The following is a 26373-nucleotide window of genomic DNA, read 5'->3' as shown; positions in this document are numbered from 1 at the left end:
TTTATTTTTTTTACTAGGCTCTCTTTCCAAGTTTCCTTTACCTGACAAATCTGAGTTGATATCTTCTTGTAGCACCAGCAGTACCAGTGTGTTTCAGAACTACGCTATGGAGGTATGGAAGGATTTATCAATACAGTAAAGGCATATGTCCTTAAATATAAATGCTATCTAAATCTCCATTAAAGTTCAAATCTTAAAACTAACCCTCCCTGAAAGATAAGTATTTCTGTAACAGAGCAGGTTTCAATTCTCAAGATTTTGAGAACTGGATACTGTTGAGGCCTAGGCATGTAAATCCCTTGCACAGCTATATGTAAAAAGTGGAAAATAATAAGCCTTAAATAGCTCCATGCATTTAGAAATACAGAGTAGATAACTAGCTATTTCTCACTGGGGATTTGAGGAAGATAATCTTACTTTTTACTGTTTTGAATTTGTTTGCTTTTCATTTCAGTGGATGTGGGTTAATGATCAGTCACTTTCACTTTTTTTCTATTGTACTGGCAGTCACTGCGGGGAAGTGTGTTATAAGAATACTTTGTGTAGCTGCAGGAATATTGCTATACTGTTATCTTTGCAAGCAGGTTACAAGTAACACATTATTTTTAATAAAAATATTGACTAAACTAGTTACCCAGCCTGAGTTATTCTCAAAAGCCATAAAAGAGCCAACTAACCCACTTAGCTAAGGTATATTTATTTAACGAGTGTACTTCCAAATCTCAGTCTCTTTGTTACAGTTCAACCAGTCTGTCCAAACTTATTTCTGCACACAATACTTTTTTTCAGCTTTAATTCCAGTCATTTACCATATCAACTTCCAGCTGTTACAGCTTGGATTTTAGCTAATAATTGTTCTGAAATACATACACTTAGACCCAACTGTTCCAACCTAAAGCAAGGGAATCTGTGGTTTGTGTACAAGTAATGAGCAGTATTTATCCAAGAGGAAGGATTTGGGAAATAGTTCTGTTTTAATTGCTTTGGAGAATGTGGAATTCTGTTACAAACTTACTTCATCTGCTGCATGCAGGTCCTTATCTCAAGCTGTTCACGATGTCGAACTTGTGACTGTTTGGTTCATGATGAGGAAATCATGGCGGGTTGGACAGCAGATGATTCAAATCTCAATACCACGTGTCCTTTCTGTGGCAATTTATTTCTGCCTTTTTTAAGCATAGAAATCAGAGACCTTCGACGACCTGGACGGTAATAATGTTTGAATTTTATCAGTTTTAAATGCTCAGCATTTCTGTTTCTTGAGGTTTTTGTTTGTTTTTGGCTCTTTTAGATAATGCTTTTTCTCTCCCTGCAGCTATTTTCTGAAGTCCAGTCCATCTACAGAAAACATACAGTTTCCATCACTTCATTCAAATCCAAGTGGAAAGTCCTGTAATACTGCAGCTACTGCTGGTCTAACTACATCTCTAATGTCTGTTCAAGAGGATATACATTCAGATAGGTAAACCCATGTGTTCTTTGTTCTTTTTACATAGAAATTACTTGGGTTCTTTTTGATTCAGCATGGTGTTCAGTTTCATCTGTGATATAAAACATCATGTAAATGTGTGTAATTCTGCAAATTTTATGAACTCTTTTAGGATATTTGTGTCTATTAGCAGTGCAAAAGGGAGTAAAACTTTCTCTGTAGCATGGGTGAGTACAGTGGCTGACATGGTCGAATTTGCAGTGTGAGATTAATTGTGTACTCAGTTCTGTTGTATGGGCTTTCTAGCTTTTCTGTTCTTGTTTCATTATCAGAGGAAAACGTAAAAATTCTTGTTTTTTTTTCCCTAGTAATTCTAAGCAGAGTGACAATACTTGTGCCAGAAGTATCCAGATCCCCTCAGGAAGAAGACAAAATACTTCTGGGTCGGAATGTACAAGTCACCCTGTAGCAAGGAGTATCAGTACTTTTGGTCCATTGGAAGAAGATGAGAAGGAAAACCAGAAGATCAACCATATCATTCCTACTGGTAGCCTGCCTGCTACTTTGCAAGGACCAACAGTGTGTAGTTTTTCTACCTTAAATATTGTTGTTTCAAGTGTGCAATAGATTCCAAAAATGTTTAAGTATTAAATCAGATTGTAAATTCTGTTTTCTTAAGTTACCAGAAATAGTAGGTTTTATTATCTTAAGCTAAGATTTGTAACTCTTAGAAAACAAAAGCATTTTTAAGATACTGTAAAGATGGTTACATTCCAATTAATGGCATCTTTCCTTTCTTACCTTAGGATGCCTTGGGCCTAGACTGGCGCTTACCTAGTCCTGATCCTATAACTGTTCCTTACCTCAGTCCTCTAGTAGTATGGAAGGAGCTTGAGAGCTTACTTGAAAATGAAGGAGATCATGCAATAACAGTGGCAGACTTTGTAGATCATCATCCAATTGTATTCTGGAATTTGGTATGGTACTTCAGGCGCTTGGACTTGCCTAGCAACTTACCAGGATTAATACTGTCTTCTGAGCACTGTAATAAAAATTCAAAGGTATGGAATCAGAAACTATTGACTTGTGAGGAATGTTTGTTTTCCCACATAGGAAATCATTAGTTATTGAAATACTTCTCAGGAATGTGCCTTACAGTGAACTGGGCCTGATCCTGTAAAGTGTTTGTTAGCTGAGGGAAAATATGCATAACTACAGAACCTGCACTCAGCAGTACTTATGTGGGATTAAGTGTTCAGTTCTTACCAATCACACTGTAGTTCGCAATCTTCAGTTACAAAAAAGATACTTTTCTGATGGGTTTTATGGCAGTTTTGTGGCAAGTCAAGCAGTAGGAGGAGAAGAGGGTTGTGATTTGAGGAGTGTAGGAGGATGCACAAAATACTTGCTGTATGTCACTGACATTCTGTTCAGTTCTGGCTTTTCCTGGGAATAACCTGATTTTACAGCAGTTTTAGTTAAAGAAAAAAAAAAAGCTTGTAGATTTGAAAATATTTTAAATATGAAAGTCTTCTATTATTGTTTTCTAATAAAATAACTTTATGTATATCTTTTCCTGCTCAGATTCCCCGAAACTGTATGTCAGAGGACAGTAAATATGTTCTTATTCAGATGCTGTGGGATAACATGAAATTGCATCAGGATCCAAGGCAGCCTCTGTATATTCTGTGGAATGCTCAGAGTAAGCTTTGTTTCTTGTGGAGGCCTTTTTTGTTTGCTTTTCTTTAGTGTGTATTTTTGTTGTTTAATGATCTTTTTTTAGATCAATTTTCATTTTGCGCAACTTCAGAATGTCTTGAAAAGAATTTTCTGGATGGTTCATGCAAGATATGTGACTGGTTTTTGATGATACTACTTTTTGTCTTGCAGGTCAAAATCGCACTCTTTTGTTTGAGAGTGAGTGTTAAGTTTGGTGTTACTATTCTGAGTTTGTGACATGTTTTGGGAGGGATGCTGGTTGTGTATTTAGCAGTAAACTGCTTGAACAAGTTCAGTTCTGCAGCATATCTTTCAAACCATTGACCATTATCTCAACTGGCTTTTTCTTCACTGGGAGGGAAAGAATAAAGGGAATGCACTTCAGTGATGCACTGAACTTACATTGACAGTTCATCCTCTTTTTTTTTTTTTTTGGAGTTGCTTACAATGAATTTAGTTGCCACTGTTAGATCACATGCCTGGAAATGTGCCTCACAACCCATTACAGCTACTGAATTTTCTTTGTGCTTTTTTTGGTGCTGTTTTGTGTGAATGTTTATTGTACATATATGCCAATGTTTTCACAGTTCTGTAGCATCCCACCATTTTTTAAACACCTTTATACACAAATTGTATGTTTATTCTTATAGTGTTTCTAATGTTTTTCAGCCCAGAAGTATCCAATGGTCCATTTGTTGCAAAAAGATGATGACTCTTTTAATCAGGAACTCTTGAGAAGTATGGTGAAGAGTATTAAGATGAATGATGTGTACGGACCAATGAGCCAAATATTGGAAAGACTGAACAAATGGCCACATATTAAAAGACAGAGGTAAGAGTTCAAACATGCCATTCTGGAGCAAGTTAGGACAGCAGTGAGGCTAATGCAATATTAGTATTTTCAGTTTGTTTTTTTCCTTTTAAAGAAAGTTTTCCAGTAGTATTCTCAAGTTTTTACTCAGTCTGGTAAATACTTCTCAGTTTTTCTTTTCTGCTCTACAGCCACTTCTCTTACATCTGAATGATGGTAGATGAAATTGGAAGTGTGTATGTTTATTTTGCCACTAAACGTTATACTTACAGATTATATTAAATTATTTAAAAAAGAAGCAACCAGTACCACCTCCACTTACTCCAACAATGCATTTACTGGGGGTGGAAGGGGTTTAAGTTCTCAATTGCAAGAAGAGGGGGAACTGAGAGTGTAGGTTAAGTCTTGTATTATTTAGGAAGCTTTTATCTGATAGCAGTGGAATTAGTGAAAATTATTTCTCTGTGAATTTGTATTTCTTGCCTGGATTTACTGATTTTTATTTATAGTATGATATTGCAGTCTTTTCAATAGCTGGAGTTTTTCCAAGGTGTTTATTTGGTTGTATGCTTTTCTGCATTTTTGTTATCATGAAAAAGCAAACTCCTTACCTATCTGTGACGTGATAGAATTTGGCCAAGAATAAGCTTGGCCACGGGGAGAGTGGCCATTCCTTTATGAATCAAGGGGGAAAAAAAAGTAAGATAAAGGTTTAGGATAACATTGCAGCACTGTATTCCTCCCTTAGAGGAAAGACTAATGAGGATTGAGAAGCAGGGGCAGATGAATACTTTCTTCTGGAGCTGGTGCTCTTTTGGTTGAATCACGGGTGTGTTGAGTGCCTAAGTGCGTCACTCTGGGGCCTGTTACAACATCCCCTCCTCTGGTGGAAGTTGTATCAAGGACCTACCTAAGTGATGTCCATATCTGGGGAGTGAGTACAGAGCATTCTTCAAAGGTCAACACTGACAACATTTTGTAGGTGATAATAGGGAGCAATGTTCAAAGTGCTTATTCTTATCTTTAAATATTCAGTCTATTCTTAGTATAGTTAATTTTTTTAATAGTAACTATTATATAATTAAACTTTTTCACAATTTCAGGAGCCTGTATAGAGAAATACTGTTTCTTTCTCTTGTTGCCCTGGGAAGAGATAACATAGATATAGGTAAGTTTTATTATTTACTGATATAAGCACTGACAATGTATGAACCAGTGTATGTATGCACTTTTCAACTTCAAAAAACATAGTTTTAAATACACGTCATTCTATAGTAAATAGTAAGTCCTTTTTGTTGTTTACTGCTGATAAACATATTAATTGTCATTATATTTGTCATTATATTTGCATTGTGGTTTCAAGCAAGATATGTAGGGATTGTTCTTCTGTTTCTGCAGATGCTTTTGACAGAGAGTATAAAATGGCCTATGATCGTCTGACAGCTAATCAAGTGAAGAATACACATAATTGTGATAGACCACCAAGTACTGGAGTGATGGAATGCAGAAAGATCTTTGGAGAACCATATCTTTAAATATACCTAGATGAAAAGCTATGACGTATGCCTGTGTAAAATAACCACTTCAGTCAAAAGGAACTTCTCAGTCTTCAGTGTTTGAGAATGTATGTACGAATGTACCACAGCAGAAGGCCTTGGAAAAGTGGGGCCTATCTACAATTGTGGCAATGGACAGAGTGAGAAACGGGCCAAATATTGTTTCCTTGTCCCTAGCCTTTATGCAAATCAGTGTATAGAAAGGAAGATTCTAAACAAAATCGATTTTCTAACTTAGGACAACATATTACATTTCCCTTGTTAAAATATATATATAAAACAGGTGGGCAGAAACAATGCACTAAAACTAATGTGAGCGAAGTAAATTCTTCAGAATCTATTGTTTACATAGAATATTCATGATGTTATGAAGAGCATACAAAGTTGTATTATACATATTTTAAATTGTTTATAGTAAGTTGATATTTTTTTATTTTTTTTTAAATTACTGGAGTGAATTTTAAATGGACTTGCTGCATAAGCAATACACTGCTTATTTGTTTTGCAGGACACTGCTATTTATAGTAACTTGTCCAGTTACTTTTGAAGAGTGATTTGTTTTTAAAGCAGAATAGAAAACATAAACCTTCACCTAGACAGTATGCTAGATACAGGATTTCTCTCATGCACATATAGAAAACGTATTACCACAGCAGTCAGCAGGAAGGTATGGTGAAAAGCTCCACTAACACTGATATATCTGATATATATATCTGTAAAACGCTCTGTAGGAATCCCTTCCTCTCCTGTTTCCCTCACTCCCTGCTCCATAGAGAGAGTCTATAGCATATTGAGGAGTCCAACAGGTGATTTTATGGCATCAGTGCATCTCAGCAGTTGACGTTTGCTACGTGACCTCGTTACAGATGTTATAAAAAACAAATGACAGCATTCAAGTTCTTCATAAAAATGCAGTGATCAGTATCTTGGTGGATGTGTTTGAAACACACACTAAGTCTGGTGAGCACGTAATGCTAATCCAAAGCTTTTAACTTTTCTGAAGTAGGTAAAACAACCTTGCTACAGGGAAAATGTGGGGAGTGTAACTTATCGAGGCTTATTGTGAATAGTAAAATGTAATTTGAATGTCTTGTCCTTGTTTCACAGCAAAACAGCTTTTCTCTATGAAGAACAACACTCTGCCAGTCCTTGTGGTGGAGTCATGAAGTACATTTTTTTTATTTAAGAATGGTCAAAAAGCATTTTACTTTTAGTCACATAGCAGCTCCGCACTAGAAAGCGGATATTGAAAATATCAGAAGTCTTATATGGAGGTGGGAAAAGAGCCATTCAATTTCTATAAAATGCCCTAAACAAATTAAGCAAAGCTTTAACAAACACCTTGTTTTCTTTAATCTTCATGGTTCCCCGATTCTTATTGGTTGTTGCCTTTGTAATGCTTCTTAAATATTCACTTGTTCCAGTAGATTATAGGATTTATGTGTCTGCTTACCAGCAGGAATTTTTTAAAAAATCTCTTTAGTTTGCAGGTGTAGTAAAGCAGCAATATTAGGTAACTAGAAAGGAGATGAACTTTAAAGTTCACATTTACTTTACTAAATTAAATAGTGAGCCTCTTAGAGGCTTAAATGAGAAGTAGTGCTACTGTACTGCTCTCTGTAACCTCTTCCCAGTCCACTGTAAAACAGTTAAACGATGCTGTCCTAAGGATAAAGGATTTAAAGTTTTTTAGAGCTGCAGGTATATGCTGATGCTAATTGCAAGAGGCATCTTTATGTAAATGCAATCTTGCTGGATACAACTGTCACGGGGTAATTCCTCTTCTCTATTCTGCTGCTAACTATGTAGCTGAGGTTTTTGGGTTTTGAAGTTTCCTTCACCCTGACGTGGAGCTAGCGATGTTACACTTAGCAACATTTTTCATGTTTAATTTATTTTAACAGTTTGTGAAGCTCTCATTCATGCTGTCCCACTTGTAAAATATTCCTCATGCATGAGCCACTGCTACTTTTTCACCCAAGTACACTGTAAGCTCTGTCAGTGTAGGGTGAACATGTACCCGCTTCATTCTTCTTAACTATTGTGAAAAATACCAGATTATTTTATAACATATTCATCGTAAGTACCTGTTAGTGTGCATGTATGCTCTGCTCTGTACAGTATCTACACCGTATTTACCAAGTAAAAGTAGTGTATATAGATTCATACATATTTGTGATGTGTACAGTGTAGTGTTCCAAGCTCTTTGCAGTTCTGTTTCCCACATCATTCACCACTTGGGGCAGCCAGTGTTTTATAGGACCTTCAAGCCATGAAGGAAGGCAAGTGCTTTTTCCAGAGCTACTGTTTTGTGTTAGAGGTACTGAGCTATGAAGCAAGCTTCACACTTTCTATTTCAGTCTGGCAGGAGCAGCTGAGCCTTGTCTCTAACAGCCTCTCGTGTAACAGGACGTTACGCTGCAACTGCGTGCGCCTGCACAGGGATAGATTCAACACTTGTAATTTGGCCCACATCCTCCGTTCTAGTCCCAGCTTAGTTGTAAGTATTTCCAACAGTCTTTAACATTTATAAAGCCAACCAGTTTGCCACTTCATTCAGATGTCAGCAGTCCTGTCAGTATTATCAGAAGAGTCTGTACTGTATCATGAAAAGGATTTGTATATGCATCATTAAAACAATCTTGCATCCTCAGAGTGGCACTCCCAAAGCATTGCTTTATTTGGGTGCGCTTCTAAATTAGCGTATCATGTAGTATTCCATCAAGTGAAATCATACTGAGTGAATTGCTTTATAAAGTCTGTTGCAAGTCAGTCCACTGTAGAAACATTATCGGAAGATGTAATTGGAGTACACTCTAAGTGGGAAGTTATCCTCATTCATATCATAATGATGTTCAAAATGTAGGCCATGGGTGATAATTTTTAGGCCTCATGTAGTTCAATGTTGAAACAGTTTACAAATCTCACTGTCCTTTATTAGAAAAGCAATTTGAGTATATTTTCCAATACAGCAAAGATGGATAAATATTTGAGACATATTTTCAATTTAAGATTTTGTATGAACTGAATTTTCTCCTTTTGTGTAGAAAATAATGCTTCTGTCAGAACCTTAAACAAAGGTTTTACATTTGCAGTGCAATATATATTTTGCTTTACTTATGGTTCTACTGGAATAAGTATTGGAGATGAAATAGTGAAATATGAATAGAAATGGTGCTGTTCCTCTGACACTGCTAGTTCCCATTTTGAGGCAGTTTGCTGTTGGCACACTTACAGCCTGATGGATTAGACTTCCACTGACCAGTTAAGCAATTTATACCCCGAGGAAGAGGTGATTCCTGCATATGAAATCATATGCAAACTGGGAGATGCAAGTAGTAATAATAGAGAAGGGGATTTCTGGATAGTATCTCACTGCAATTTGAAAATGGTACTTTGTTAGTCTGCAAGCAGCACTTTTAAATGAATGGTTGTAGATTTGTAAATATGTAATGTTTAATTTTTATTTACCAAAAATACAGTATGTTGTATGTTTGCTTTGGTTTGTAGTTCCTTTGAAATATGCAAGTCAGTGTTCACAACGTCAATTTTTTTGTCTCATCCAAAAGAGTTTTACAGTGAGTCAATAAAAATCTTAAAATCTTTCTGGTTATTTTCATTAACGTTTTATTAGCTGGATTAGAATGACAGAAGTGTCTGCAGCTCAACTACCTTGTTTGCTCACAAGAGGCATTTTTAACAATAAACAATTTGGGTTTGATTGTTGATGTCAGTGGCATTTTCCATAGTGACTGTATAGAAGACAGTGCTAACAGCAAGAGTTAGTGCCGGAAAGAATGATGTGTAAATTTCAGAGATGAGTCAACTCTTCTTTACCTTCCTCTCGTAGCATATCTTGTTTCTGGTTTAGCTTTTACAAGTGGCACTATTCTGAGATCCACTCATTTCTTTATGGTACCATGTCAATCCATGTAACATGCTAGCATTAGTTGTGCTTACTGATGATATTGCATAAGATCACAATTCAAATGCTATTTGTATGCCTTCTTTTAGGATTGTTGTGCAACTCTCAAATCCTGTTGTCATCTGCATGCTGAAATAGCTTTTACTGCTTTGCTTGTTCCTTGAAAGGCTCAGTGTCATGTCTCCAGTAGTCTTAAGAGGACCAGCAGGAAGGATCGCTTCAGGTGTGCATCACATGTTTTGTATTCACTGTCTTGGATGTATGTGTAGAGTATCAGTTGCTTTATCAGATGTTTTATAGTGGCTTTCACTGAAAGGATGAAAATGACCTCTGTAGAAGGAAGTAATGACAATATAGCTATAGCACAAACTTCAGGAACTGTTGTGTTCTGGAGCACTTACTGCTTTTATTCAATTTGAGGGAATTCGCTTCTGAGATGGAGAATGTGTCCATACAGGGCTTTGGAGCAGAACAGTTCTGTAAGGGCAAGCCATGAAGGTGTGATTCTGTTCCCCCCAACTGAAGATCATTGATTTCAGTGAGTTTGAGCAATTGATTGCATAAATCTGTGTGATCTTGAAAATATTACTAAAATGTGTATAAAGGCTCTATGCTTAAAATCAGTTCCATTAACATAATATCACCTAATGTATCTGTACCATACCATTACAGGAATGCCTAAAGGTGCACAGTCTTTGGACTGGTCCCTTCTTTGCCTGGTCTTTTTCTTTTCCTAAGGAAAAACAGCAACAGTAGAAGCAGACAAACCACTTGAGATTATTTTATTTTTTTTAAGTGTGTCAAAGACACTTTAATCTCAGGAAGTTGAATATAACTTGGGTTGCTTTGATTGATCAGAACAACAGCTACCTTGAACTGCTTTTGATTTTTAGATGTATGCCTTCACACACGTTGGAGTGCCCAGATGTCACACAGATACTGGGCAAGATATTATCCTGTCTTCTAACATCACACTGATGATCAAAAATACAAAGTAGAGAGCAAACATAGTGAGCCCTAGTATTTTGTTCATTTTCCATTTACATAAAGCAATTGAGATGATAACAAATAGAAGCATGAGAAAAAGCAGAACAATAGCACAAAACAAACCATTACTACTGACTGCAACAGGACTGAATCCGTTGAAGACTGAATAAAGAAACCAAGGAACTGGCAAACTGCAAGAAAAGGAAAAGTAAATTGAAATAAATGCTTGAAGGCAGTTCATTTTCTGCATTATAAATAAGCAATTTTTCTAAACTCTTACAGGAAAAAATGCACAGCTGCATTCAGTGTAACTCAGCATAAATCTGAAATTGATGTTGTTGGTGTGGAAAAATTGCATTTGGATAATGCTTGTACTATCATAATGCAATACAGTACTGTAAAAGGGTTTTCAAAATAATAACTGTGAATTAAGTGTCTCAGCATGCTCTCATAAAGGAGTAGGTTCTGATGCTTTGTCAATGAAAGATACAGGTGCAGATACAGAGCCTTGGCTGTGGAGAATCTGAATGCCTCTGACTGAATGAGTATTCTGCCTGTAAATGTTCAATGTTGGCCTAAGATGAGTTGCATTTTTTTTTTGTCCTCGAAAATCAGTTTCCTGTTGACTCAGAATTTAGGGGAGATGATAGTGCCATTTCACGCTACGCACCATTATTTTAAGCTTAGAACAATGCCCTGAATGATGTGCAACTTAATATTCATTCTGCACTGGATTGCTAAAATCTATCTTTCCTGGCTTGGTTAAGTTTTCTAAAATTAAATACGTGTAACTGGTGGTCTGACTGTCCTTCAGTTAGGTGCAAATGAAATGAAATGAAACATTTCTTTAGTTTAAAAACTGTGTTTTGTATTTTGGAAGAACTGCATCTTTCAGCGTTGAACTAATACTCACCCAACAGTGATATCGAAGATATTGCTGCCTACAGAACTGGAAACAGCCATGTCACCTAAGCCTTTCCGTGCAACAATGACACTGGTGATAAGGTCAGGGATCGATGTTCCTGCTGCCAGTATGGTTAACCCCATAATTTCCTCTGATATCCCAATTGTTTCACCAACCTAGTAGAACAGCAACAAAATAAATCAGGGCTGTTCATTTTGGAGTACATAATATAGTCTCACTGCCTTCTGGGTTTTGTGCCATATTTGAATTGAAATATTTTTCATTCTCTTAACCATGGTAGCATGTTGTATAGGGTGAAAAACTAAATGTAATAGTGTTTGTTAACCTCGGATTTGTTCTAGACTATACATCACAGTGATCATCTGATTGCAGTTTGACCAAAACCAAGCAAGGTGAAGTCAGTTACAGCCTAACACATTCTTCTGTCCTACATTTGCCTCTTCTGGATGTATTTCATTTTTCCTTTTGCAAATTTAATATCAGCTCTGTATGAGAAATCTTAGCATTTATGGCTTGATTAATTATGTTGTGAATGTGCAGTGAGCCACTTGATACGAAGTGTGGGTCTAAATCTACAGGGCACAAATTTCTGTTGCCCATTGCTCCAAGGCAGTTGGAGTTGAAATCACTTAACAGCTTCCAGAACCTGTGTTATCCTAGAACTGTAATTAGATAAGGGATAATTTTGTTCCACACCGATTCATTTATCAGTTAAAAGTATTAAGGTAAATTTTGATGGCACTTTTCTTTTCACTGATGCACAACTTCCCTTAGAAGCTCTTCAAAGAGAATCTTTTGTCAAATCAAAAAGAATGAAACGGAGAATTCCCTGTTGGATTCTGACAAAACAAAGTTTCTACTGTTTTGACGGATGACTGCAGCTGCAATTCATCAGATAAAATGCCAGAGTGACAATCCGTTCCTTATCTTAACATCTACTTGTTCTGAACTGATCTTGTTTGCAGACAGAAAATAAATCCCTTACCTGATGAGCCCACCACACCATGAGATAAGAGAATGCTGCAATCCAAATGATGGATCCGAAAAATGTGATGACAAAGAATTTTTTTGAATCCTGTTAAAACCAAGTTTGAAAATAAAAACATGAAGTTTCAGGAAGGTTAACAATCCTCGGTGAAAACTGTTCACATGGAATGCTGCACTGTAATCAACTGTTGATATTGATTTTGGTCTTTCTGGGGGTTTTTGATAACTTTGACCAATTGTTGCTAGTTGTTAATTACTTTAATTAAGTCTCTGGAACTATGCTATGCTACAGCTGGGGCTTCTTTTCTACTCTCTGCAACATTAACAGTGATTATAAGACTCTTGCCATGGAAAAATGGAATGGGGGGGATTCTTGCTAAGAAGTCTTTAGCTCAGTTAACAAATATGGTAGCAGAAGCAAAATGGATTCTTACTGGGTTTCTGACATCGGGTATAGTGCTCCACAGAGGGAAGACAATGGGAAAGAGGAAGAGGTAAATTGCTTGTTTTTTCCTGGTTTCTGGCCATTCAAGAGATAATGGTTCATCGTTTTCTTCATCATCTGTGCTGTCATCGTCGCTGTCATCCTCGCTGTCAGAGCTGCTGTCTTCTGAGTTATCACTGTCTGAAGGGGGCTGTAGGTCAGGAAAAAAAAAATCCAATATGCTTCACTCTAACAAGGAGCTGTGCAATATTTGTTCTCCATGACCATGCTATGGCTGAGGGCAGTAAGAGCCCGCATCTTGTTACTCTGGGACAAAATCCAGGTCTATCCTATTTTGGTGCAGATGCCTGTCTTGTGATTCTGTTAACTATTTTGTATAAGTCAACTAGAATGAACTCTTAGATAGAGTTTTAACACAAGTAGAATATTGACTGTCTTTAACAACCTTTCCTCATCAAAACAACGTTACATCATTGGAAGGAGGGATGAGGGAAACAGAGCACAAAAGCATGCTGATGACCTGACTGACTTACTTTCCCTTGTCCTGGAGTTGCCCTCTGACCTCATCGGAGTCAACTGAGGAGAAAATAGTATACAGGAGCAGCTGGTGTCATGTTTTAGACCAAGGTTGTCTTCGGTCATAAGCCTAAATGTCTAAAACAACTCCTTACGTTACCTCATCACTACACACGTAGTCTACTTAAAGTTGCTAATTATGAGAAATGTGCTGAGTTTTACTCCAGAAGCCCTGGGCTCTTATTGCCTGTGATCCTTTATTTAATACCTGCCCATCCTGTGGTGTGTTCTCCTTCTGTTTGTCTTTGCTGGGTTCAGAGTCACTGGCAGGAGTTACCTGGATGGTCTTCTGTGGTTCCTGCTTCTCTTCTGCTAAAAGTAGTAAGAAGGGATAGTGATTTTAGTTACATTAGCGTGATCACCTTCTTCTTTACCTGCAGGTGAGTTTGTTTGCTCCAAACACATAAAATATTTCATGTTAAACCTAGGCCAGTGGCTGATGCTTTCTGTTTTTCATCCTTGCCTATTGTGAATTGCTGTTCTTAAAAGGAGGTAGAAGCTGGTCCACCTGCTGCAGGTGGTCTTAGGAGCATCAAAATATTGCTCTGAAACCACTCTAAGAGGCGCATATACAAAAGCAGGGAAATGCTAATTATCTGATCTCTGCCTGATGGTTATTTGTTTCAGTCTGGATTCTGAAGCCTTTAGTAGAGCCATTCTCTAAAGCCCAAAGGATATAAAGCTTTACTCTCCTTTGTTTCTAGTAGAGCACAGCACTCTCCAGGGAACGGGTACACTTCGAGGCTTCTGAGAAATGACAGCTATGTGCTACCAGACATTAATCCCCAGTCATCTGATACGTACTCAAATGCAAATAGAGAAGTGCTGATGCATACAGGGAAAAAATCTGCAATGTTCTCTGTGCTGTTCTCGTGTTAACCTGTGTTAATCATGTTATCCTAAGAATTGTACCTGGTTGGGGAATTATAGGGTGTCTTATGCTGAGCTGGGTGAGCTGATCCAGTGTCTCACAACTCCAGTAAGGAGCAAGTTTAGAGGGAGTTTTTCAGAAACATTTTTTCACGTGTGTTTGGGATTTCTGAAGTAAGGTCTTATAAGAGTAGACATGAAATGCTTTCAGCTGAAGTGGCAGCACATATGATAACGCAAAGCCCTGTCCATGCACCAGATAATTCTGTGGAAGGTGTCAAAGAATGGAAGTTGATAGTCAGTGAAGTCAATGTGGTGTTGGTAGTCTGCACTGAGAACATATCTACCAAAGATGAGCAGCACAGCAACTTCCAAGTACTTTCTGTTTGAATCCTACCCCAAGAGCTACTTGTCCTGTAGGGATGGCTTTTACTGCCCTCTGTTATTGTATATTGATTGATTTCTGCTGCATTATTACAGCAGCCACCTGTGACCAGTAATAACAGAAAAATCTGTGTCATACTGTAGTGTTTCTTTGCCAGCCCCTTTGCCAGCTCAACGCTGTGAATGCATGGGATTACGGTGCAGAACAAAGCAAATGGTATTGACTTTTCTTGCACTCACCTTCTGGTTTTGTTCCTTGCCCAGCCTGAGAGTCAGCCTTGACCTTGGCTATATTGCTCAGGATATCAACCCTGTCTTTAAATTTTGCTGTGAATGAGAGAGATGCATTGTCAGCAGCTGTCAGCTATGGGGAGAACAGGAGCAGTTTTGATGCAATATCATTTTGTTCCCAAAAGACAGCTGATTTTGTTCATGCTAGATCATGTGCAAACTAAAAATGGACACCTTCCTTGTACCACATGGCTTTACTGTGCTGCTACTGATGACCTGATTGTGAGGAAAATGGAAAATCTTTTATCTTCTTCATGATATTTCAAAGTATATGCGAATGTCTCCCCTGCCAGTGAGACTCTCCAGAACTTAATCTAAGTTTATGGTATCCAATTTCAAGATGGTCCAGGCTATCCTGAAAAGGACCACCTGAATGGTCGTCTTCACCAGTGCCATGTCCCACCCTGTATTTCTGGCACTGATGAGGACTTTTCCTGCTGCAGCCAATGCTGTGCTCAGTTGAGCTGCTTTATTACAGTTTTAGAGGGAACTCTGAAATTCTGTGTTTACCTGTGCAGCCTGCTGTAGGGAGCCTGCTTTGCATGGGAGTTGGACTTGAAAGGAAACCGTAGAGATCATCAACCCCTACAATTCTGTGAATCTGTAATTCTGTCTCTGTAGTCTGATGTTGCACTCAAGTGTCTCCTACTCTTGCTGAAAGTGAGCCAGTCCCCAGCTCAGAGGAAGGCTTTCTTTTGCTCTGAGCTTTATCCTCTGCTGAGCTGCCTGCCCAGTGACCAAGCAGATGGAAGCAGATGGTCACAGGTTTTGTGTGTGGATGTGGCCACCAGAAATTGGCTGTGTTCTGCCTTGTTTGAGCATGGGGCTGTAAATTAATTTTCTCTGAAAGTTTTATTGCACGGACTTAATCTCCTGTGCTGTTGACTGGGCAACCAGAATGTGCTATTGTTGCTTGCCTCAAGGGCATGGCTCTGTCACTTTATTCACCACTGTGAGACGGAGCTCATAGAATAGCAGCTCTGAGGCTCTGAGCCATGCGGGCAGGTCGAGTTCTGCGCTGAACTTTGTGAAAAACAGTGGATTTCAGATGTGTCCAATAACTGTCCCTGGCTCTGACATTAAGGTCTCTGGAGATGAGTCCTAGTCTGGTGTGATTCCTGTTATCATCTGAGAAGCATTTTTCAGCAGGTGGAGTGGCTAGAGAGGGGAAATAAGCTCTCCTATGAAAAGCTGCTGGGACTGAGGAACCCAGCTCTCCCTTCTACTTGGCACTCTTGAAGCCTATAGAAGAAATGTGAAGCTTAGTTCTCCCCCTCCTACTGCTGCTAAGCACAAGCACTGTCACCTATACAAGGCAACAAGGTGACTTTCTGCTTCCAGATTCCTTGAAGCACTGGCTAGCACTCCTACTCTATTCAGCTTTTCCCAGAAGCTGCCACAAAGGCTCCTGTCAGCAGGGTCAGGGCGGTCAGGCCCAGACTGAAGGAGATTACACAAACCCCAGCTGCTGGTTCCTGCCCTCACCTGGGCACAGGCTGTGAGCACTGACCCAAGCAGAGCCTGTGACCCTCCATGTTAGGGATAAACAGCTTAGGCCCAGGGCACTATCCAGTTCTCATCAGATCAGCCTCATTTAAAAAGGTGTTAATGCCTCTGACACACATTCTGTGCAGGATGTATTGAGACTGGAGGAAGAGATGGCTGTAAGCTGCCAGATCTGCAGGTCAGCATGGCAGGAGGGGTAGCTGTCAGCTCAGCCCCTGCCAGTGCTGGAGATTAGCTCAGCAGAGCAGCATGCTATTGCAGCAACCATGGGTCCTGTCGTGGCCAAGCACTTGTTTTTGAGGGCAGTGCCAGTGCCCATGGTCCTGTGGGGGGTGTGTGTGTGTATGTGTGCCAGTGCAGTCACTTGGCTTGATTTCAACACTGGGTATTGTCAGCTTCCAGGAACTTGCACAGGAGGATATCTCTTTGAGTTCCATGAAGCTTGCAATGTGTGCTTCCAAATCCACTCAGCTGCTGCACCAGTGGGTCTCCAGCTGTCTTTTTGTTGCTGTCTTTTTCTTGCTGCTTTTTAAGCATTCATTCTGCTGGAATCTCTGCCAGCTGGTCTGAGAGTGCCTTGCACAGGGCATGGCTACATCCACAAGCACTGAGATGGCCCTCAGGCAAGCTTACTCCAAGGAGCGACAGCATCCAGGCTGTGCTTGGGGTTGTAGGTGAGCTTCTGCCTTGGGTCCAGCTCTTGTATTTAGCTCATTATTTGGTTCTGGTATTTAATCCATCAGGACTACCTTACACTATGAGCAACGGGGAGGATTTTTTAAAATATGACATAAACCTGAGGGACACGAGGGTTCTGCTATCCTGAAAGTGCACGTAAAAACGATTTCATGATTATTTTTGGTCTTTTTTTTTCTTCTTAACACAAGTGATTGATTGCTAAAGATGCAACTGTAGCTGCCTCCTGTCTTTGAGCTGAGCTCTGGCCTGCAGCACTGCTTGCTGCTTTGTCCTGGTCTGACTTCCAAAATTAATAGCTCTTTAACTGGGACGTAGTGAGGGTAGGCAACTGTGACAACCTTGCTGCTGGATCCTTTGCCTTCATATAAAAGTAAAATCAGATTTCTGTCCTCTGTCTGCATGACTAGAGTGCGAAGAACAACCTCATGGTAAAACGTGAGGTTCAGAAATAAGAGGATTCCTTGGTCTTCCCAAAATCGTTGCTGCCTTTAACTCCTCAGCAGTTCCCTCTGGTGTCTAGCTGGGAGATCTTCAAAAGGCCTCATATTGTGCTTCTACACAGTGTCTGAGAAAGTGAGGAAAAGTCTAAAGTTGCTAGAAATTCCTCATTTTAAAGAAGGTACTCTGAAAAGATAGACTTCTGCCAAAAATACACTGCCTTCTGAAGTGTAAGTGTTCAAACTTCTAAAGCAGCTGGTCAGTTAAAATGCCTCATCTCTTCCAGACAGAGAAAAAGACTTAAATTATGATCCTTTCTTAATTAAAAAAATAAAAAATCAAACATTGTGAACTTAATCCATTGTTCAAATGAGAAATTTTGTTTCACAAGGGGTGTTGAACCGGGAACAGTGAAACAAAGTGTATTTCAGACTTGACTTCATTTCTAAGACCCTTGACTCTGTAAGTTGATTTGGCAGGCCCGGTGCTGTCAGTCTAACACAAACTTCAGGGCTCTGGCTGCTTTGAAACAGCTTCTGCGGAGCCCAAGTACAAGGCAACTGCAGCACAAGGAGGGAAACCCCCCAGAGATCCTATCTGCACTAGGTTAAGTCAGGAACTGCTGAGAGATAGTTGGCAACCTTTTTCCTTTGTAGTGTTCTTTAGTGTAGTCTCTAAGAGCTGATGCTGTAGGCTTTGGCAAGAAGCAACAAGGACCCTTGAGGATACAGATTTCTCTGGGATTGTTTTTATGCTGCAACCTAATTACAGATAGTGCTGTGTGTGCTGCAAAAAGAAGGACTTTATGAGTGGGAGCTATTTGTCCTGAGGATACCGAAGGGCAGCAGTGATATTAAATCCAAGGCTGAGCTTGCAGCTGTAGAATGGCTTGGCAGGTTCACATCCTTTTCAGAGTTATCCTGGGGAAATCTCTTCATCTTTTTGGCAGGGATCCTCAAAGCACTTCAGTGGCTCAGTCAGAACTGATTCTTTTTCTCCAGGCTACCCTTTCTTTAGTTACGTATACCAGGGCAAGGAGTGTGTCCTGCACAATACAAAGTACCTGGAACTCTGGGTCTTTGATTTCAAGTGCTGTGCTGTTGTAATGCCAATAATTTTCTTCAAAATTATCTTTTCCAAGGAGCTGTTTCTGCTCCAGCAGCGCTGAGTAGAACAGGCATGCACCCAGAGCGGAGGTTAACTCTGCGTCATTGCTATAGCAAAGAGCCTAAGGAATAGCAACCTTCTGGAGAGACTGAAACCCATCCTCACTGTTGCCATTAGACTTGCTTAAGTGTGTAAGATCACACTCCCATCTAGTGGCTGCGGCACACAGAGACAGGAACTCAAAGTCTGCCTGGATAAAAGCAAAGAGGAAGCTCTTCTTCAGAGACAGCGTCCCCCTGAGTCACAGTTATCCATTCTTCATAAGCTGTGGTAATGAAGAGCCCCCACCATGTGCTCTGTGCTGAGCTGCCTGGGGCAGTGCTGCGGTTCTCTCCTTGGCTGGGCCCCCAAAATTCCTACTGAGGGTCACACAGAACTGAGGACAAGAGTCTGAACAAAGGCACGTAGAGGGTGAGGAGGAGTCAGGAGTTTTCTTAGTGGCAGCAGTCCAGGTCTGGCACTTCCAGATGCTAAATCAAGTGGCACACGTCTCATAGATTTCTGGTTTTATCCATGTGCTGTTGATACAATATTTTGTGGGGAGCAGGAAGCACTACAGCAAACCCTGATGAATTTGGCTCTTGTTAAGCTATGGTTAGTAATTTGATGGGTTCCTTTACTAGAAGTTTGTCGAAGGGAACACTTATTTGTCTTGTTGTCCTTATAAAGCCTCTTTAGTTCCCTCAATCAGTTCGTGCTGCTGGGATTTTGATCTGGAGAGTCCTTTTTGTAACCTCACTGATAGACAGGAGAGGTGTTTATCTGCTTAGCTTCAATCTCCCTTTGAATGGACAAATGATAATCTCTTTAGAACAAGTAGGGCAGCGGAGGGGCAAGATGTGCTGAGATAGGAAGGAAAAATCTAAAAAAAAAAAAAAAAAGCTTCTCTTTTTTTAAACTTTCTTCAGCATTTCTTGGAAAATGAAACAAGGCAGAATATTAGAAAATTGTGTTCAAAGGCACATATATGTCTGGAGATGTGGCTTCCTGCAAGCTGGACGAGTTACAAGGTGTCTCTTAGTTCTGAGCTCCAATCCTTAGGCCCTGTGGAGTTGACTCACTGCCTGCAAAGTACTGTGAGTAAAAACACAGAATGGCTTGGATTGGTTGGAAAGGACCTGAAAGATCATCCAGTTCCATTCTCTGTTCTGAGGGCAAGGATACCTTTCACTTACCTTTGGTCAAACACTGGAACAGGCTTCTTACAGAGGTGGGTGATGCCTCATGCCTATCAGCATTCAAGAGATGTTTGGACAATGCCCTCATTGATATGCTTTGACTTCTGGCTAGCCCGAAGAAATCATTCAGTTGAACCACATGATCTTTAAAGGTTCCTTCCAGCTGAACTACTCTATTCTATTCTACTTAATCACATTCTGAAACAGGGTACAGTTTGCTATGGCAGTGATAATGCAACGTGGTGTTGCAGGTGGGCATTTAGAAGTCCTGAGAAGTTGTTCAAGTCACATACGAGTTACTTTAACCATCATAATTGGAACCTGCTGTGTGTTTTAAATCTCAGCTGGGATTTTAACCACCATCAGAGAGATAATTTTTCAAGGTTTTAACTACTTTTTCTTCTTCTTCAGGTTTATGCCTTGTGAGGGACTGTGTGTACAGCTGAGGAAATGCACAGGTAAGGGGCTCCTCCCATGTAAATTTCCCAATTATAAATGAGGCTGATATGTTGAGCCAACCCTTTCCTGAAGGGTTGTCAGATAGAAAGCCTTCAGCTGATTCCACGCTCTATGTTCAGTGACGCTGCCTTCCACCAGCAAAAGACATGCCTCCATTAAGCTGCTCTGTGATAAAGGCTGCAAGATGAAACCCCTCACATGTGGAGCATTCACTCACCTCCTGCCAGGGGGTCCAGCGTGTGGATCATGAGTTGAAAGATGGTGCTGCGCATTTGAGAGTTGTGCAGGGAGGCTGAGCTGCTGCCTCGCTGTAAGGCTGTTGTTGGCTATGGAAAGGTACAATGCAACAATCAGTAGCAATTTCCTCCTCAAAACATCTTCACTGTTGGTTCCCCTCTGCACAGGGGATGTATTTATATAGAAGCTCATCTCCCCAACCCAGAGTGGATTTCAGACACCCTCTGCATTCAGGTTCGCAGGATGGCTGTTGGTACCAGCTGCTCATAGCAAGATGCATGCTACTGAGATAATGGGCCAGTCTGTCCTTCAATGCAGTGAGTTTTCACTGACTCAGCATCAGTACAATGTTATGATTGTAATAAAGTATGCAGTGATTTTAGTCATAATTAATAATAATAATTGATAATAGAAGATTTGTATGTTGCTCCAAGGTAGCACTACAGTGGTTTCAAACGTGCTAACTTAAATTGAAGGCTCTCAAGCTCTGTTTTTACCGTCAATACTACAGTCCTAATGAGCTTTTGACTGAACATTAATTAGTACAGGTAGGTTAAATGCATAGAGGAAAAAATAGCATCCTCTTGAGGAAGCTAACACCTGTTTTTGTTATGTACATGTGCAGCCAATGGATCACGCAAGCCTCTGAATGCAATGACTGGCCAGCCAAGGAAGACAAAGTGGCAGGAATTCAATGAGGAGCAAAGCAATTGGCTCTCTTGCTATAGGGAAGAACAGACACTACCTCTGCCCTGGGAACCTGGGAGGAAAATCAGCCATGAAAGCAGGTAAGAAAAGCTATGATCTGAATTCTCCTCTGTCTGTTTTACCCTGTTTAAGTGTAGTACTAACAGCACTCTGCTAGTCAATTACCACTTGGGCAGTCTGTCTCTTAGTTTTTTTTAAATTCCTTTGATGACCCAACTCAGCCAGGTGTCCTCTTAATTAAGCTGTGAGTACTATGCCAAGAACTGCTGGTTCTTTGCATGAAATAGGACCTAGTCCAGGTTTTTTTGACACAGAAGACAACACTGTTTTTCAAAGCCTGACATAGGGAGAGGTTCAAAATATGACTTATCCTGGTTAAGTTGCCTACACCTACCTGCAGCTTCTTCCCATCTGCTGGCATTGTTCCATCCTCTGCAACTGCAGCACTGCTTTTCTGTGTACAAAAAAGAATAAAAACCTTTGAATGCCATTACCACTTCACCTGCTCTTATGGGATCTATAGATCGCTCTTCAGACTAATGTCTGAATTGAAGGTGGGACAATCAAAAGAAATGACTATGTACAAACACTACTGAAAGTGCCAAAGCCGTGTGCTTTCCCTAAACTGATACAGCCTCTGAGGGAAGTGGGGTTCTGCCTGCAACAACTCAGTGAGGATGTAGGTATCCAGAAACAGAAATGTTCCTCTACCTCCTGTTTCTTGTAGATGTACACAGCCCCAGATTTCATCCCCAAACATCTGTATCCTGACTTATCTTCTTTCAAAGGCAGAGTGAAAACACAAAGATGTGTTGTCTTCCAGTGATTAGCATTACTTTCCATAAAAGTACTTTATTTTTCCCAGGGGTTAACTCCAGCAGCTCTATGTCATGCCATTATATCCTAGTGTGAATTCTTTCTAGACTTAAAAAGCAGGAATGTTTTTTTTCTTTGAGTCTAAGGGGATGGTCTTAGTTCTCTATGATTGGTGATAGATAGTGATGCAGCATGGCTGTGGGCTCTCAGGACTCCCAGCCATGAACCTGGCTGAAAGACAGACTAACAGGAGGAAAAAAAGACACTTTCTTAGTCTTGTGTGCCTTCGATTATCTTTACCTCTTTTGCTTCCTTTCCTTAAATTACATGAAGAGAGTGCCAAGACCAGAAGAGGCAAAACATGTTTGAATGCCAGTGAGACACATCTGAATGGTAAAGCGTGCCAGTGCCAGAGGACAGCTTTAAATCTAACGGTCTGCTCCACATCTGGCAGTAGTACAGGCCAAGAGAATTAAGTGGCAGCAGGAGAAGGAGCAGGAGGAACGACTGAGGGGGAGGAATTGAACAGGCAGACTCAGATCCCAAGTGTTCTGGACCACATGTCCTGGCCAGATCTACCAGATTGAAAGGGTAACTGGCTCTGGCAACAGCCTTCAGATGCTGTCTTTTTGTAGGCAGTCATGTCTTCCTTCAAAAGATGGTGAGCAAAGGGCCCTGGTCTCAAACTTTGAGAAAGTAATTACAGCCACAGACTATTCTTGTCTGTGCACCAGTGGCATAAAGAATTGTGTCTCTGACACAGCTGTGGTTAATACACAGAAACAGGATTTGGGCATTTTGATCTTGTGACCAAATGCTGACTGGGAGCAGTGGCAATAGCTGTGAAAGGCTGCCAGATCCCTTTCTGTGCTGCAGACTGGTAAGAAGTGATACCACTAGCATCACAGTAACACACCTAAACTCAAAATGGGAAAAGAGTTTCTTCCAACATCCCTCATCTGCAAGAGGCTTGGAGATTGCCCATTAAAGAAGCCTTTATTTTTTCTGTTTGAGTATTGAGTATTTCCAGACTAATTTGTTCCTGAAAGTGTGTATGTGTCTTTTTTAACTCCTTCACAACCACTAAGTGAGCAAAATCTCATGGCTGTCTTTGAAAGAAGCTAAGTGACCCCAACACATACATTTAATAATTCCTAGGGTATTTAGCAGTGTTCTCTCTAATTTATTAGAATCTCTGTTGTCTAGATTGTATTTCCTTCATTTTATGTCATAATTATTAACCAGTGTCTATATCCTGAGGTCTTGAGTATGTACTTTGTCAAGAAGATGCAGTCCTTTTTTTTTTTTTTTTTTGTGGTTTATGATAGGATTAATTATTTCCAACTTGCCCTTTGAACAATAAGGACACCAACCTTTCGCATATGCTCTGCTGATGCTGCCTGCACAGCATTTAGCTTCTTGTTCAGCTCCTCCTTCACCCATTGTTCTAGAGACACGTTGTGTTTCATAGTGAACACGTATGTGGCATAGGCAGTCAGTAAAAGGAGGCTTTCCCACCAATCAATGACACTGTCTAGGAAAAACAGGATGAGCATCAGTAAGTCTACAATGTAGAATGAGATGTCTCTAAATAAAGGCCACCATGTCAGGTGTAGTATCTCCCTTGAGAAGAGGGCACAGGTGCCAATGACAAAGAGGATATTAAACACTGCTGAGCCCACAATGGTACCGATGCCCACATTGCTGTGTGAGATGAAGACACCTATGAGGGAGGTGAAGAGTTCTGGTGCGGATCCACCTGCTGCCATGAAGGTGGCTCCAGCCACGTCTTCAGAGATCTGCAACTTCTCTGTGATCACTCCCAAAGCAGGGACAAAATACTCATCACACACTATGGCCAAGGCAACAAATACATACATCATGCCAAAGATGTGAAGTACAACCCACCCTTGCCTCCGTTCTTCCACACTGAATAGGTCCTGGGGATATTCTCCTTTGGATTCATACACCGGCTTTTCATCTGGGTAGCTTTCACTGACATTTTCTCGCTGTGTTGTGTCCTCTGCTGCAGTGATGGGCACGGTTGGCTCAGGATCAATATACACACAGTGCCTTATTTTGGGTGCTGCTGTGACATTGCCGGTTTTGGAAGTCTTGTTGCGAGAAGGCTCCCTGGAGGTCACTTTCACAGGGTCCTCGTGTTGGTGTGCAGTGAGAAGTGCTGGAATGGCAGAGGGACTGAATTGGAGCTGATAGACAGAGAGGAGGGACACTATGGCAAGGAAGAAAAAGATTCGGTTCCGTTGTAGCCGTCTTCTCCGTGGTAAATGCATTTCCTAAAGGTTCAAAAATCAGATCCGTGTCCAGAGCCACTGAAGACTTCTCTTGATCAGCAGCTTGCCCTTATATCCACCATTGGAGCTTCTAACTGATCTTAAGCATCAGGAGTGAAACTGCATGATATCAAGTGTAGAATCCTGTAAAGGAAGATCTAGAATTTAAAAAACAAAACAAACCAAAAAAACCCTGCAGCTTCCCGTCATTATCTCACAGAGTGATTTTCTGTTTTTCCGTAAATGGAAATGGGATTCAATTCAAGTAATCTCAACTCTAAATTCAGGCTTCTGTCTTTTCATTTTTTTATGATGGGAGGCTATGTTGATTAATAAACATAGGGTTTGCTTAATAAAGGTTGGCTGAGAAGGTCCAATCTGAGCTGAATTCTGATTCCACCTAACGATCACATCCAGCAGCTATTAAGGTTTGTGTTTTCAATGGAATCACTAGTAATTCTGTAATGCCGATAATCGGATGAACTTCCTGCAGGAGGGAGGATAAGGCTTCTGTTAAGGAGCCTACTAGTACTCTAAATTGCCAGAAATGAAGAAGGTCTGAAGATGAGCCTACGCTTCATCGAAAGCAACTTAAAACTTCCTTCCAAACAGGCCAGTTATTCACCTAAGTAACCTCAACAGGTAGATGAAAACTGTTTGCTAGTTTGCAGTTATGCTGCTCTCTGGCTCTCCAGACTTGCAGTCCCACAAACCAAGAAAATGGTGAGCTTTTCTCTTCCAGTTGGAAGAGAGCAGGAGGAAGGCTTGGTTCTAGTAGTACTCGGAGTGCTGTGCATTCATTTTGTTTCTATGACTACATCTTTTTGAGCCCTTCTGTAGAAGCAGAACTGGCAAAGTGGAATTATAATCATACCTTTTATTAGGGGTTAATTAGCATATCTTGCATAATTATTTGAACGGCATTTTGAAAGAGACAAATTATAAATGCTAGAGTGACAGAGCCTAGATCTGTGATAGTACAGAGATGGTGACTAAGGGCTGGACAGAATTTACCCTGCAGCACCGCTTTGATTTTTTACCTTAGAATTTCATTCTTCATGGATTTTTTTTTTTCCCCTAGAGTGTTAATGTTGTTGTTCTTCAGCTGGATGTGAATCACAGTAAGCCATTCTCAGAAAAGCTTTTCATGCAAATCAGTTCTCACTTACCCTCTTGCATAACACTCAGTGAAGTAATCAACCTAAATTTCTTGCAAGACAGGCATTATTATCTTCTTTTAAATAGTAGGGAGGATCACTAAGGCAATAGTAATTGAGGGTCATGGGAGTATCTCGATAAATAGATCACATAAGCTTTGCTTTTGATATGCAAAAAGTACATTAACATGCATATTGCAGAGTTGCATAATACAGTATTCACCACAACTTGGGCACTGATACAGAATAACCTTCCATAAACAAAATGGAAGAGTGAAAAGAAAGACGCGCAGAGAACAGAAGACTTGCGAATGCATCCCCCTATTTAAACCTTCTTTAAAGACTATAACCAAAGGTAGGATGAACTGTTAAGAATTCTCCAGCCTTTCAGATTTCTGACCATCAGTCTTGTGGATAAAGCGCTTTGTTTTTGAAGTATATTGTCTCCTACAGGTCAACTCCCAGTCAGCTCTTTTCTCACTGGTTGGACTGTCTCAGTCAAAAGATCTCAAGCAATCCTACAGACCTCCACAGCTTACCTTCCAGAGATACTGTCCAAGAAGATGAGGAATACCAGCAGTTGAGTGGAGTTCTGGAAGCTTTCTTGTCACTTAACATTGGGAGATGTTGGTGCAGAGAGAGGCAGACGAAAATGATCCCATTTTCACTGTGCCTCTGCTAGCAGAGTGGTGAGGGGGTCAGGTGTGAAGGACATATTAGTGGAGGAATAGCCAATCCAGTTTAATACCTGCAGTCTCTAAGAAGCTTAAAGAGTATTGTATAGATTTGGATCTATATCTGAAGCCAAT

The 26373-nt window shown here is 40.2% G+C and overlaps 3 protein-coding genes across 13 annotated transcripts in view; 2 read left to right on the top strand and 1 right to left on the bottom strand.

Moving 5' to 3' along the window:
• Positions 1-9619, top strand: part of DENND4A (DENN domain containing 4A) — a 47781-nt gene extending 38162 nt beyond the window's left edge. For 5 of the 10 annotated variants that reach the window (XM_090149140.1, XM_031587842.2, XM_090149138.1 and 2 more), the window contains 10 exons: positions 18-112; positions 1034-1209; positions 1316-1462; positions 1798-2008; positions 2236-2490; positions 3014-3131; positions 3320-3346; positions 3818-3980; positions 5063-5127; positions 5358-9121. In XM_090149140.1, the coding sequence (XP_090005266.1) occupies positions 18-112; positions 1034-1209; positions 1316-1462; positions 1798-2008; positions 2236-2490; positions 3014-3131; positions 3320-3346; positions 3818-3980; positions 5063-5127; positions 5358-5494 (1394 nt within the window). In that variant the 3' untranslated portion in view covers positions 5495-9121. Of the gene's footprint in view, positions 1-17; positions 113-1033; positions 1210-1315; positions 1463-1797; positions 2009-2235; positions 2491-3013; positions 3132-3319; positions 3347-3817; positions 3981-5062; positions 5128-5357; positions 9122-9529 lie in introns of those variants that run through there. The other 5 variants (XR_004166082.2, XR_016470489.1, XR_016470487.1 and 2 more) reach the window with 5 other exon arrangements.
• The window catches only part of INTS14 (integrator complex subunit 14), a 30477-nt gene continuing 13708 nt past the window's right edge, over positions 9605-26373 (top strand). For both annotated transcript variants that reach the window (XM_090149166.1, XM_090149165.1), the window contains exons 1-3: positions 9605-9663; positions 20305-20351; positions 21215-21377. The gene's annotated coding sequence lies outside the window, so the exon portion shown is untranslated. The remainder of the gene's footprint in view (positions 9664-20304; positions 20352-21214; positions 21378-26373) is intronic.
• On the bottom strand, positions 9675-25324 carry SLC24A1 (solute carrier family 24 member 1). The gene is made up of 9 exons (XM_031587854.2): positions 23487-25324; positions 21692-21751; positions 20570-20678; positions 14855-14941; positions 13569-13672; positions 12774-12974; positions 12338-12427; positions 11341-11507; positions 9675-10618 (listed from the first exon to the last, which is right to left on the bottom strand). The coding sequence occupies exons 1-9, from the start codon at positions 24405-24407 to the stop codon at positions 10369-10371; spliced, it is 1989 nt and encodes a 662-aa protein (XP_031443714.1). The 5' UTR covers positions 24408-25324; the 3' UTR covers positions 9675-10368.

Source organism: Phasianus colchicus, chromosome 12 (assembly GCF_987193195.1).
Source record: "Phasianus colchicus chromosome 12, bPhaCol1.hap1.1, whole genome shotgun sequence".
Lineage (NCBI taxonomy): Eukaryota > Metazoa > Chordata > Aves > Galliformes > Phasianidae > Phasianus > Phasianus colchicus.
Note: the sequence above shows the minus strand (reverse complement) of the source record. Positions and strands in the feature narration are given on the sequence as shown.